Source organism: Lampetra planeri, chromosome 44, assembly GCF_965212315.1.
Source record: "Lampetra planeri chromosome 44, kcLamPlan1.2.h2, whole genome shotgun sequence".
In the NCBI taxonomy this organism is placed as follows: Eukaryota; Metazoa; Chordata; class Hyperoartia; order Petromyzontiformes; family Petromyzontidae; genus Lampetra; species Lampetra planeri.
Window position 1 is genome coordinate 8,124,927 of NC_136150.1, and position 14,719 is coordinate 8,139,645.

General features: G+C 47.9%; 1 protein-coding gene across 1 annotated transcript in view; it reads right to left on the minus strand.

Annotated features, from left to right (window-relative positions):
* The window catches only part of LOC144732900 (semaphorin-3D-like), a 129,988-nt gene that overhangs the window by 43,809 nt on the left and 71,460 nt on the right, over window positions 1–14,719 (minus strand). Inside the window, exon 2 of the mRNA XM_078614563.1 lies at window positions 2,966–3,142. Coding sequence (XP_078470689.1) covers window positions 2,966–3,116 — 151 coding nt within the window. The 5' untranslated portion in view covers window positions 3,117–3,142. The remainder of the gene's footprint in view (window positions 1–2,965; window positions 3,143–14,719) is intronic.

Genomic DNA, 14,719 nt, shown 5'->3' on the forward strand with positions numbered 1-14,719 from the left:
CCCAGCTGTTTTATCTCATGGCTTGGCTTATTTAGCCTTCAAGTTACAGGTAATCACAGTATTGATACATCGATGTGTGGCAGTTGTGTATATTATATATATGAAACCATGGCAAATGTACACAACACACTTGTTATTCTTAAATCATATTCCATGTGGATGGTGAGTGGATGGTGCAGCAGGAATGATGTCAGTGTGCAGAGCCTTGAGCCAGCCCCACTGAGATCCTGGGTTTCATATCTGAGCAGCCACCCGTGGCTAAGCCGGGTGCTCTTCAAGTCTAACGAGGTTGATGGCCTTGGTCTAGAAAACCACTGTGGTGTTCCACTTCATTCAGCCGACCACCACAGTGCAGGGGAACCTGCCTTTAGAGAGCAGGGGACATGCACTGCCCGGGTGTGGAATGAGACAACCCGATTCAAATGACACCCAGCAGCGCTGACGATCTGCAGTTTGAAACTTCAGGGGGTAGTTTCACAACCTGTTGGGATCCTCCGCTGATGGGAGAAGTTCTAAAAGTAAATTTCTTTGCCTCGTAACACGACTCTGTTCAAATTGTATCTGGTGATATACGGGCAGTCCTTGACTTACAGACAGGTTTCGTTCGTGGGACTTGTTGGACTTTAATATCTCAGGAACTGCCGGTACATGGGGGGAGTGGGAGGAGGGGCAGTGGTTATCTCAAAGTGCCATGAACCCGGCAATCTGAGTTCGATTCTCGGACACAGCGAACGGCCAACATTGGCGAGGGCATCGCACCCGAACCGACCCGGGGCCTCCCCTAACCCCAACCTTCGCTGACCCAGCGCGGTAACGTACTGACAAGTCTCTCCCCTGGCCGGCACACGCCATGGGAAGCGCTTTGGAGGGAAGGGTCGGTGGATCACGCAGATTTGTGAAACTCTCAAAACTTTCCGGGATGTGAGGTGGACAGGTGATGGCAGTAGAGAAAATGTTTTTTTGTGTGTCAAATCCATCTCTGCGGATCTTTGCGCATTATTGCTTTATTTTCACGGGTGGAGGTTTTTTCCGGCTACTACAGTTTCCTCCTACAGGAAGAGACGCACTCGTGACAGCACGAGTTGGTAAATCACAAGCATCTGAAATTTGTCTAAAACCCTCCAAGGTGGCAGCAGCAGGACGCTCTGGAAAAATGTATTTGAGACCAAGTGAAACCCATTTCAGGATACATAGGTAATTTTTTTTAAAAACACGCTTTAATGGAATGTACCGTGCTAGTAATGGAAGAACTCCACGATTCCAGGAAGTGGCCCCGAAGCTTGCCATAACGTAAGGGACCGTGGTCAATTATAGCCAACGTCAGTTTACCGTGGACAATTAGACCCAAGCCGAAACATAACATTTAAAAAATAATGTTTTAAAATATGTTATTTTTATTTTTTATGATAGAATATAGTATTGTCATCAGCATGACATAAGTATACCAAGTTTGCAGTCAATACCACATTGGGAAGTGGGTTAAAATTGAGTTACAAGATTTGAGGACACAACAACAACGACAACAGCAACGACAACAGACAGAGTGAGTTAAATAAAAGCGTGTAATAAAAGGGAAGTATTCGCATTGCACTTCTACAAGGAGGGAGCAGCCTGAACGGTGGCCGAGAGTTTTCTCATCGTTCCGACCGCTGCTTGCCGAATGTACAACGACTCGTGGTGGGATAATATGTGGCCTGTCCACTTGCGTGTCTTCGCAGAAATCCGTCCAACGCGGCGGAAACCACGGCAGTGCTTCTCGTAACCCCGCGACAGCTGGAAGCACTGCGCCTGGGGTTCACGTAACAAGTGCAAAGTGAAGTCCCCCACCGCCTTTCCCCCTGCGAGTTCGTCTTAATGAGTGGCTGCGGGAGACATGTAATCTGCAGTCGTGCGCGCGGGCACGTGGGTTTTTTTTTGTTAAATCAAAATCATCGCGTGCCGTTTCTTGTCTCTGCACGCCCGGGCGGGGCCCCCTTCGGCTTCTGTTTTCTGTCGTGCTCTGTTACTTCGCCGCTATGGATGGAGGGGGCGGTGGGCACTTGAAACCCCCAATGTCGTTGCGCTGAATGAGGAGCAGCGCTTCAACAAACACATCGGCACGCTCATTCCTGTGACCCGCGTATTGTGCAAGCGGGTTGTACGTTATTCCACGGGCATTGTGTAATCGCGCACGCACGCACGCACACATGCGTGCACGTGCACACAGACAAAGATCCCATACCCCCGTATAGCCTTAGCAGACTGTTGGGGCAAGAGCTGTTAGCGAGCACCTATGAAGGCCGGCACGGCACACGAGCGGGTGGGTGGCCAGCACCACGCCCGGCAGCCTTTGCTTCCCCAGTGGCAATGTTTACACACCGTACCAGCTTCTCATTTGAGGCTGAGTCGACCTAGGGGAGGCGCAGGGCCGGTTCAGATAGTCGTCACATGGTGTTGGCCGTGAGTGGGATTTTAACTCGGGTCACCGGGTCTCCACCGCTGCGACCACACGTGCACGCACGCACGCGCCCCTTTCGTGAGTAATGTCCCCCATGGTGTCAAGGGAGCGTGCAGGTATTTGCAACCGCAAAGACTCTACGAGAATCGAGTCTGAGACCACGACCACCGCTGCCACCGCCGCGGAGACCTCACCACTCGGCGGCATTCCCTGGGCCCAGCCGAAAACATCGCACGGGAGGGATATAAAGGAGCGCAGACGGGGACAGGGAGGGGACCGCAGATCGTGACTGAAGGAAGCCCTCCGTGCAGCCTTCGCGAGAAGAAAAAATGAAGCCACGAACGGGGGACCAAGCGTGGCGTCTCGCGTGTCGAGGCAAGACGAGCAATAAATAAATAAAGTCCCCACTCGGCACGAGAAGTTGACTAATGTCCAGGGTGACGAGGTTAAACCGACTGCCGTCCCGCCCCCCCGGCCACACAGCTGTTAACGCAATACGGGGCCCGGGGGCTTGGCATGCTGGCATACCTTTGTAGGAGAGTTTGATTCGAGGGATGGGCGGCTTGAGGGAGCTTCCTCCGCCCAGCAGCAGCAGCAGCAGGAGGAGGACGGGGAGCAGCAACGAGGCGTGAAGCGTCGGGCAGGACCTGGGCCCACAGCTCCGGCGAGGCGTGGCCATTGTGCGAGAGGCTTCAGCCCCTTCGGCTGAAGGACAAAACGTGCAACATCGTCGGCTTATTAGTTGTTGTTGTTGTTGTCGTTTTTATTGTTTACCCGGCAGCTCTGCGATGTGTTTTAAAGTTGTGCCGGTGATGTTTCACGCCCCCCGGCTTGAGGTGCGAAACGTCGGACCTCACGCGGCTAAAGCCGAAAGTGCACGGGAGAGCTTCTTCAGCACATTCTGTTCCTAACTTGTGTTCTGACTGTGCTACGTCTATCGTGTCATAAGACAACAACAAAAATACACTCGGATATCTTGCAGAACGGTGCGAAATCAGTTCAACGTACATACACACAGAGCAGTGCGACCAGAAGTGGACATCACAGAACTACCCCTGATATCCCTTCAAGCTACCGCTGGTCCGCACGGTCGAGGGCAACGCTTTTCTACCCGCTCAGAGGGACGTCCGTCGCATGGGCAGTCAAACCCGACAATTTCAACGCTCGGAGATGGATTTTAGGCAACATTAAGTGCAGGAAGCAGATGTAACGTGGCGCGGTGTTTCAAGGCCGTAATTATAATATATATTGCGGGGGACACATCCCCCCCAATATTGAAGTATGCTCAAAATGTCCCCCCCAATATATTGCTATAAAAAATAATTGCTATGCTTTGCAAATAAAAACAACAATTTGCTAAACTTTGGCCACAATATCTGGACTTGTCTTCGTTTTAATCAATGCATAGATTTCTGTTTATCTGATTGTGGTTATGGTTGTACTTTATTAATCCCTAATCTCTGCCATTACATACAATGAAACAAGAAATGGTAAAAAAGTTAAAACAGAGCAATGTAATACAATACACTATTAGACATTATTGTAAAAAAATCAATGAAAAGTCCATCCCATGTGTTAGTGAATTATTTTAATATTCTTGGCAGGAAATGACTTTTCAAATTTAGATATTTTTCTGGGTTGGGACCCCCAGACAACCTGGAAGATTTGGTCCCCCCCAATGTTGACTCCATGGCTAGGGCCTTGCAGTGTTTGCTTGCGGTCACCGGTGACGGGACTGAGAGAATCCGGTTCGATTGCAGGCGGCTGAAACCTGGATTCAAACCCAGGTTCTCAGAAGTTCCGGCTCGGCGCTTCTGACCCCGGAGTCACACGGTCACCTCAATTTCTGTTCTCTCGTTAGCGTATTATTATTTCAAGACGAGCATGGGCAATTGTGATCAGCAATACAATTCTCACATATCTCGCATGCCACGTGACATTGTTAATCTCCAGTGAGTACCAAAGCAAACTTTATCCTACGAAGATTTAAGGTCCACGTATCCTGGGTAACATTTCGTAGTCTAACTCTACTCGGGAGTGACTGCGTGTGTGACGTCGCCATCAGTTGATGCTAAAGTCGCCCACCTTCCACTCGGCCTCATCACCCACAGAGGGGAAACCTCATCAACACGAGGTCCCCCTTGGCCTGAAGAAGCCTTACGTACATCTGGAGCTATGCACTTTCAAATCATCTAGATTGAAAACCTAATTTCTTTAGATCTGCTTTTTGTCTTTAGTTTGTTGTCCTTCCCCCGCACCTCCGATTAACGCGATTGGCTACGTACGGTGCGAAAGAAGTTCAACATACATACACCTACATCAGGCGAATCTGATGGCAGACGAGGCTTCACGGACCATGCTGCTGCTCTTACTGCTGCAGGACATTCTGCTGCTGCTGCTGCTGCCGTGCCAGCTGCAGCTGCAGCTGCTGTTACTGTTGCTGCTGCTGCGTATTAGTTGCTGCTGCTACACAAGCCCCCTGAGTCTGCATTAAAGTTGTTGGTGCCCAGTCACAGTCTGCGTGTATTAGATGTACCATCATCCTGTTACTCCTAATTCTACGCTGATCGGGTCGGGGAGGTGAGCGGAATTACGCCGCGACTGGCAAAGATGACGCACGCGCAGACACACCAGAATGAAGTTAAAATAAACTATTAAAACAAAAACATTTCATTACGTAAGGTTCTTTTTCAGAAGCGGCCTGGCTGTCACAAACGATAGCTCAACGAAGTGGCTTATCACGTGGAAATGTCTAGCAGCCAAATACTCGAAGCACATGTTGATTCTAAATTTGAGGGGAAAAAACGGAGGACCCTGAGGGAAATCCACGCGAACTCCAAATATACAACAGGATTTAGCGTCGGGTTGGAAACCACAGCCTCTTGTATACTAGGCGAGGTAGTTGACATCTCTCCATCGTAGCGCCTTAGATTATAATTCAACGTTGAACTTTTTTCGCACCGTACGTAGCCAACCGTGCTAATCGGAGGCGCGCAACTGAAATAAACTTGGACACACTTATCGGTGTTTTTTGTTTGTTTGATACCTCAAACGCCCCAAACACAGCACAATATTGGCTCCCGTGATAACAGCAGAACAGCTGAGCGACGGCACACATGGCGGAGGGAAGGAGGGGGGGTGTTTATATACACCACGTATGTTTGTTTTGCTTTGTTTCTGACACATTCAGGGCGGCCCCCAACTAAATAAGTTGACAGATTGCAGAGGCGCTGCTGGCTGGCTGTTTTTTTTCTTGTTGGGGGAAATTTGCAGAATCAGGGGTGTGGGGAGAGTGGTATTGTGGTAATGAGCGTAGATCGGCGAAGTAGTTCGTTGCGGGGGGGGGGGGGCGAATGTGGTTCTGGGCTGCTATTCTGGCAGCAGTGGTCATGGTTCTGACGAGAGGGTTTACCAGGGGTTAACGCTACACTGCGCCACGAACCCGGGGCGCCGAGTTCGATTCCCGCTCACGGCCAACGCCAGTGACGATTATCTGAACCGGTCTTGGGCCTCCCCTAAGTCGACCCTGTCTCAAATGAGTACCTGGTGAGATGTGTAAACATCGCCACTCGGGAGACAAAGGCGGCCGGGCGTGGTGCTGGCCACCCATCCCCCACGTGTGCCGTGCCGGCCTTTATAGGTGCTCGCTAACAGCATTTTCCCCAGCCCGTTCGGGGGGATCTTTGTCTTAATTGTGGTAATGAGCATGGGGCGCCGAGGTGGTGGGAGCGAATGTGGTCCTGGGTGGGTATTTTGCCAGCAGTGGTCACACTAATGGCGAGAGGTCTAACAACTGTTTCCAGGAAGAAAAAAAGCCATTTTAACCGAGCTCCAAAAACATTTTTTTTGCAAGCCCAGCATGGGGTCCCAGTGCTTTGAAACGTAACAGTTGCAGTCTTCACACATCTGCACAATAGAGTGAGCAAGTCAACGTGAGACGGCACGGTGTCTTCCCCCGCTCCGGTGAGCAATGTGATGAAGGTATCTTCAGGAAGTGAGGAAGAATAAGAAGCTCCCACCCAGCATGCGGAGCGAAACGTCGGACATTACGCACAAACAAGGCACCCGGTACAGCCTACAGAGCCATCAGGGAGCAATGTAGCACGAAGATAAAGATCCCCTTCTAGCTTGAAACAGACTTTTTGTGGAAGTGCTGTTAGCGAGCACCTATGAAGGCCGGCACGGCACACGAGGGGGTGAGTGGCCAGAACCACACCCGGCCACCTTTGTCTCCCCAGTGGCGATGTTTGCTACACACTGACCCAGGTACTCATTTGGGGCTGAGTCGACCTAGGGTAAGCCCAGGACCGGTTCAGATAATCATCACCGGTGTTGGCGGCCGTGAGCGGGGAATCGAACTCGGGTCGCCGGGTTCGTAGCGCAGCGCGTTAACCACAGCACCACCGCTCCCCACATAACTGTGACCACACACGCAGTTGGGAGCTTAAATCTCTTCATCGGCCAGTACACTTCAAGAGCCGTTGTAGAGAGATAATTTTTCTCGAAAATGTTTCTCTTGTCTCAATTTTTAAGAGAAGGAAAGTATATATCTACGTGCAATTCCATCACATCTGCCGAGCGCCGAAGTGTTTAATTATAAGGGGAATTAAATATCCTTGAGTTTATTATCTTGGCGTTTTTCCCTGCACACCTGCCACAAGACCGTAGCCCAGCCTCTGTAATACGTTTTTTTTATTATAGAGGTTTTCAACTGCGAGGGGCAATGCAGCCAAACCCAGCAGTTCATTTTTTCCAAATTCCCAAGCTTTCTGGGTGTTTCACATCCAGCCATCCGCATCGACAATAATCACCGAAATAAGCACAGCAGCTCATAGACGCTCACGACCACGCAACTCAGTCTCTATCCATCCGCCACGGAGCCCGTGTCTGATGTCGGCGTCGGGCACCCACGATGGCCCAACGGTTATGCCGGTTCGCGGAATGTCCCGTCGGTTTAAAACCTGCGCCGCCACACCAACAATGAATGTGCACAACAAAAATGTCAACTCATCGAAGACGCCTTCGTGTCTCTCTGCATACAAATTCGCACCCACCGATTGTACGTGTGCGAGTCGACATTGCCGAAAAAACGGTGATCTTTTTTCGTTGTTGCCAGGGCTCAGGCTCAATGCTTGAAACTTCGTGCAGCTTCTTCGCCCTGGTGGCAGGCTGCGCCGCGCTTTGTTCGGCACGACGCACGACGTATCGCTCCACGTGCCGGGAGCTTCTTCGGCTCCTGGACGGCGAAACGTCGGACATCATGCTGAGCTAAAGAGCACAGCTGCGACAACACCCACCCAGTCGTTACGGCCGCACTTTCCAACAGAGGGGACGGCTGAGTAAGAAAATACAACTGTGAACGATTTTTTAAATATTCTACCAGGTCAGGCCCACTGAGAAACATATATTTCTTTCAGAAGTGGCTTGGCCACAAATCATAGGTCAACGAAAGTGGACTTATCGTGTGGACATTTATTTCAGCCAAATACTCTGAATGCATATTGATTCTAAATGTGGTGGGGAAAAGCGGAGGACCCGCAGAAAAATCCACGCAGTCACCGAGGCAGAGATACGCAGACTCCAAATATACAGCAGCTGGCGTCAGCTTCGAGATTGAACCCACGACCTCCTGCATACCAGGTGAGGTCGTTAACATCTCTTAGCCACCGTGGCACAACGCTGAGAAACTGAGATCATGGTTGCCACAGCTTTCAGTGCTACTTTCCCATCAAACACTTAAACATTCACGTGCCAATTCTGCACAAGCACACCCTCATTATAATTCTGTTCTGAAACTGCTCACGTGTTAATAATCAGACGCCAAACTACGACTCCTCATCCTCAAATTTGTGTAATTGTAAGTAAGGCACACACACACACATTTAATATAATGACGAGCTATCATTATGCGCACCAGAGTGACACAGTAATGCCTGCAAAGTAAAATAATTGCTCTGCATACCCCCCAAGTCACCCGCTCGCAAAGTAGGTCCACTTCCCCCAAACATCGGTCCACTCTCGAGGAAAAGGTGAGGTAGAGACGCAGCCCTGCAACCGCTCGCTCACGCCAACTGCTGGCAGAAGGGCCTCTACTCGAGGGAGCTCTGGAGAGGCCCTCTAGAGGTGATTTGGCCTACTCCTCCACGCCCCGACCTGCCGATCGATGGGCTGTTTCCGCTTTGATCCGTTTGGGCCTCTCCCAAGACATCTGGGCCAGCGTGGAAGACTAGGCCAAAGTCACCAATCTAGAGCGGTGGTTCTTCACCTTTACTGCCGCCTGCACCCCTTTGGTTCTCAATCGTAATACAAAACAATGTTCATAAATACATCGGTTTGATGAAACAATGCAGTTGTACTCAGGTGCCAGTGCTTCATTTGTGTTGTCGATGATTTACCTTCTAAAAAAAAGACCTGACCGTGTCTCGCACCCCCAGAAAGGGCATCTCACACCCCCAGGGGGTGCGTGCACCCCCCAGGTTAAGATCCTCTACTTTCGATAATGACCCTCGTGGGTATGTTGTGTGGAGGAGGAACGCTAAGTGCCTTCTCCGGGCAAGGAGATAATGCTCCGCTGTGCTACACACAGGCCCGATGCGATGTACTTCCTTGTGAGACGTTGTTGCATGAAGATGCAATATGGATCCAAACTGCGTTGTATCGTACAAGCAATGCATTTCAAGGGCGCAGGTGACGCGGTGGTAACACCCGTGCCCCACAGCAAGAAATAGCTGGGTTCGATTCCTGACTCGGGTGTCTTTCTGCGTGGAGTTTGGCATGTCTCGACCTCCGTTCTGCAATGGGTTTCCTCCAGCCTCTTCGGTTCCCTCTCATGCACTAAGTACACACACACGCACGTGCTGGGCAATTATCTCCAAATTACTTAATTGGGATTACACACGGCAGCAATATCGCCTCGTTATGTGAAGAGCTTAGCAGGACCCTCCTGGTGAGCCTTTCCTCGTTAGACGAGCCTAAAATATATATATATACAAATATTGTAGAATATTGGCTGTCTAATTGCCTCTTGGAAACGAGTTCCCATCCGAACATCTGCACCTGAAATGATTGCTTGGAAAACAGAGGTTGCTTTTGCATCGTAATGCCAATTTCACCGGAGCACACGTCCAATAAGCACGGAGTTGAGCTCCATTAGGGATATACAGCGACACCAAGATGATGGTATTGATAACAATAATTACTTACAGAGCCTTTCAGCAGTCCATCCAGAGTTGGACAAAGGCCTCCCCATGGCATGCCAAGTCAGTGGTTTTTTTTGGCCATACTTCGCCATGTCGGTGATTGCAGTTTTGTTGAGGGGTAGGGGCACCCACAGGGACCACGTTGGATATCACTCACGACTGACCTTAGCCACGGTCAGCAATTAAACCCAGACCGTCGGGTTCTCATCCCGCAGCGCACTAACTACCGCTGCACTACTGCTCCCTCCCTCCCTTCATTGCAAAAAATTAAGGAAATTGATTTTTTTGTCAAGGCCCAATTACGTGCAGCAGGCCACACGCAATAGAAAACGACAAGGCCGGTGAATGTTCAAATACTTCCCCCTTTATATTCGGGGCAAAGCTACCTCAGCCTGGGGCTTCCATCTCAAGAGACTGAAACGGTTTCTAATGCAGCACTAATTAGTTTAATTAGTTTGGCTCGACTCTATAAAACAATATATATCGTTTGGTTTCAGGCAGCTGCGATGTTGATTGAGTTAACGCGAATCGGACATGTGACTATTTGGCCAAATGTACACAAACAGAAATCCCGCTTACTAATTTCGGAGCAAATTTGTATTCCCTGTCCGGGGAAACGCGGGTATTACGTCGTCACGCCACGAACGAACTATTACGGAGTCCGCTTTATGCCCTCGACTTTTTTCTCCGGGACCCGCTTACGTCGTAATTTAATTCATGAACAAAAAAAGTCGACCTTTTTTCTGGGGCCTCTCCGAGACAAATACTCGAACACGATTCAATTTCGCTCAGAATCCGACCGCTCTTATTTAATTGAAATATCGCGACCGTTTATTGTGGCGGGGGCAAAGTTATTCGCAATTCGACTCTTTTCAAAATGTTTACGCAGAATATGAAAACACGTTGCATGATACGCACACACACACAGCGACTGCTCACACTCTACAACGCACGCGCCAGACTCTTTTACCATTTTCGTTTTTATACCTTTTTTGCAATATGTTCTTGCATCACAATCCTCACTTTAGTTCCATATTTTAAAGATAATTTAGTTATATACTCGACATGATGTGATTCGCTGCGTTTGCTTTCATTAATTATCTATTTATTTTTGTTTAAAAGTTTCACCTTTGCTATGTTTGCCAAGGAACCGATGCTTTTGTTGATGAAACCCGATTCAAGAGCTTCTTAGCTCACAGGGTGCTTCAAAATAAACTGAAAGTAAACTGCAGAAAAGTGGTGCCAGTCGAGGTTTTGAGAAAAGGGTGAAACTGTAACTTGGATGAACCAAAAATCACACCTCGGATTCGTCTTTTTAAATCCTCTGAATAATAAAAGAAAACATAAAATGCCTACACAACTCGCCACCACGTGTCACTCACACTGCCTTATAACAGAAAAAAAAACCACGAGATTGACGTTTCAAGCAATGGCCCTTCTTCAGAGCGGCCAGAGAGAGGGGGTAGAAAGATCGACTGACTTACAGCGCGAGAGTGCATGGGGTTGCCTTGGTTTTAAATTTCACGATGCCACTCTCCCTGAAATATGTTAACGTATGTTGCTTTATATGGTGACAGTGGCTTGTAGGATTGTATTTATATAAATTGTCATGATAAAATAATGAATTTCACGATATTGATTATCGCAATATCAACTTCACTTACTTTTGGAATTACATTTGGCATTAACTAACATTCTGGATTTGTGCCTTGCTGTGCTTCCAACCACACATAAAGATTAGTCAACTGCAGTTCACTCAACATAAGCCTTGCCAGACTAGTCATCTAGTCATCGCAACTTTCCAACCTAAAACGCCGTTTTAAAGCGCGCATGCTGTCAGAAATGCATGGCGTCACAGATATAACCATATACTGTATAATCAATTTATCCATAAATAGTTTTACAAAGCACTGATTCAATGAGTGATACATATATATTTACCTATATAACTTGAATTTTGTCAAATATAACTCTTGTTATTGCGTTCAAATTTTCAACAGGAAATGAAAATAAACGAGACAAAATAGCAACAATTATCTCGATATGACAATATCATACTTTACTGACGCTTATCGTGGTTCTTATATCGTACAACGAATCGTATCGCCCTGTAGTGGCAACGCTACTGTGTCTATTAAATAATAAGCAAAGGCTCTATTATGTATTTTGTGTAATATCATCATCCGCTGCTGAATGAAGCCACCCGGCACCTGCCACTCCCTCATTATCCTTTTGCTATCGGCCGTAATCGCGTCGAGCATTGCGTTGCGTTCTGCCCCCCCAAGTCCAATTCCCAAATCCACGCCTCGTGCCTCTCTGCGTCTCTCAACGTTAATCCGCGCCCGCATCTCTCCGCGGCGATCGTGTTTCTCTTGGAAATAAATTTGGGCCTGGGGCTTGCGGGGGAGCGGTCTCTCCCCGATCAAGTCTCGACTGTAAACGCGAAAATGAAACCGAGATGTAAAACGTGGTTTTTAAACTAAACAAAAAAAAAGACTTTGCCGTTTAAAAAAAATGCAACAATTGGTACAATTGTAAAGGGCACAGAATTGCAGGAACACCGGTTCATTTCACGCGTAATCGAATGCTAATGGTCTGCAGTCACGTATGATTTCCCCGAAGAAATCGCTCATGGCCCAGTAACTTGGATTCGTTTTTTTTTGTTATGGCCATTGTGCAGTTTTACATTAACATTTAACAACAAAAAACGCCTTCACGTTTGTCAATATCACTGTGGCCGTTAAAGAAAAAAGTCTACGTAACGTGACTTTTGGCACAATTACCCTTTCTTCATTTGCACACAGAGGCGCCAGAGACATGGAGAAACTTAGGGTTTGAGACGATCTAACACTACAGGGCTTGTGATGAAAATTACATTCTCAAATGTTCCCTGATGACCAGTTTAAAAAAAACAGACACGTGACTAGTCACACTATTAGTAGCTATTGAGTAACAGACACACTCCTTCAATAGTCAACAAGTATGACGAAATAGACCAATTTATAATGAAAGTCAAATTATATCCACATTTGCTCATTTAACCTCGAGCTAGAATCACTGGAGGTGTATTTGTCTTACTTTCTAAGACAGTTCACAATCAAGGTTTGTGGGTTAGGTCGTGTAAGTATGGGGCCGTCCATAAATGACGTCACACGGCGTCACAAAAAGTCAGACCCCCCCCTCAAATATGACTTCACAAAGCTCTGCCCCCCCCCCTAAAAAAAAAAACATGCTTCAAATCGCTTTAAACTATTGTCATTGTAGTGCGTATTTAATGTACCGATGTACTCTGATGTTGTAGGAGAAAACATTTATTTAAAAAGTCTATTTAATTAAGTAGAACGTGTTGTCTATATTTATTTAAAGTGGCGCATGTTTTGATGTGACGTCACGCCACTTATGGACGGCCTCTATAAATGCGTCGTAACCCTCCACCACCCGACACGGCCAGCAAGGTTTGCCACGTAAACAACGCGCTGATTAGTTACTACTTCAGCCCACCGGTGTGTTGGAGAGTAAATCCACAACATTTAATCGCTGCGTTGTTGACGTGACAAACCTGACTGGCTCTGTCGGGTGGTGGAGGGTTACGACACATTTATACTTACGCGATCTAACCCAAAAATCTTTATTATTAATAGTATTGGTCGCGAAAGCCTGCTACGTGTTAAACTGTATAAGATAGTGTTTGCTACTCAATGTTTACTAATATAAAACTGCTGGTGCATTAACTCCAAACTTTGATCAACTTCTTTTTTTAAATGTCTCAGTTTTCCCAGTGTGCAGTGCGATCCCTGCTATTAAAAAAGGCCATTGATTGAAACGTCAGCCTTCGATCTATTTTGCTATTGTAAAGCATGTTAATAACCAATGTAGTGCATTTAGATATCATGTATACAATGTAAATGTTTAGTTTTTCAGACGGCCGTAATAATTGAATTTGTATAACAAAATTATCCTGAGGTAAATTCATTTGGGGGAAAAGAAATACAAATCACATAAATAATTATTTTCCACAGCCCTTTTGTCAATCTTCTTCTGTGTGAAGGCCTCTCTATGCTGTCGGTCTTGGGGGGTTTTATTGGCCATACTTCACCAGGCTGGTCAGTGCAGATTGGTGAAGAAAGGGGTCCACTCGAGCAGGCATCACTCGCCACCGATGCTAATAGCCGTGGTCAGGAATTCCACTCAGGTCACCCGACTCGCAATGTCACTTGCACAACAGCGCACTCGATCAGCGTCAAAGCCAGCGGATGTCACCGCAACATTGCAGCAGTAAAAAAAAATTTAATCGTGGAAGAAAAAAAAACACGTACTTAAAAAATAGTAACAGATGCGGCCGAGCCCGTGTGTACCTTTAATATCCTGTTCTCAAAAGTTTTTTGACCCAGCCCTATGTAAACACAGCGCCCTGTATGCGTTACAATGAAAACAAGCAAGCTCCCGTCGTTACGTCTCGCGCGGGAGAGAGCTCGCGGGCCACAGCAGCAGTAGAGGTAATAATCACGCGACGTGGACGACACGAGGTGGGTGCTGGTGAAAGTTGTTTCTGGGGCCACACGGCACGGGTACCCCCCCCCCCTACTGGGTGAAGGAGTCCCACAAAGGAGCCTTGGCACGGAGCCCAGATTGTGCCGGGCTCGTCAGCAGCATCAGTTAGCCCAATTCTCTCTGTCTCTCACACACACGCACACACACGCGCGTTCGCTCTCCACCCCATCTCTCTCTCTCGATCTCTCACGCTAACGGTGCACGTGCACGCCTCTCTCACTCTGCAAAGCTGCACTGGCTCGTCTTCGTTCCTCACACCTGTACCACCTTTACGGATGTTTGTTGTGCGTGTCGCTGTCTGTGTGGGCGGTGGTGTAGCGGTTAGCGCGCTGCGCTACGAACCCGGCGACCCGGGGTTCGATTCCCGCTCACGGTCAATACCCGTGACGATTATATGAAATGGTCCTGGGCCTCCCATAGGTCGACTCAGCCTCAAATGAGTAAAAATATATAAATGTGTCGTTAAACCCGCCACCACCCGACACATGCGATTAGTAAGGGTTGTCACGTAAGCAAAACGACACATATATAT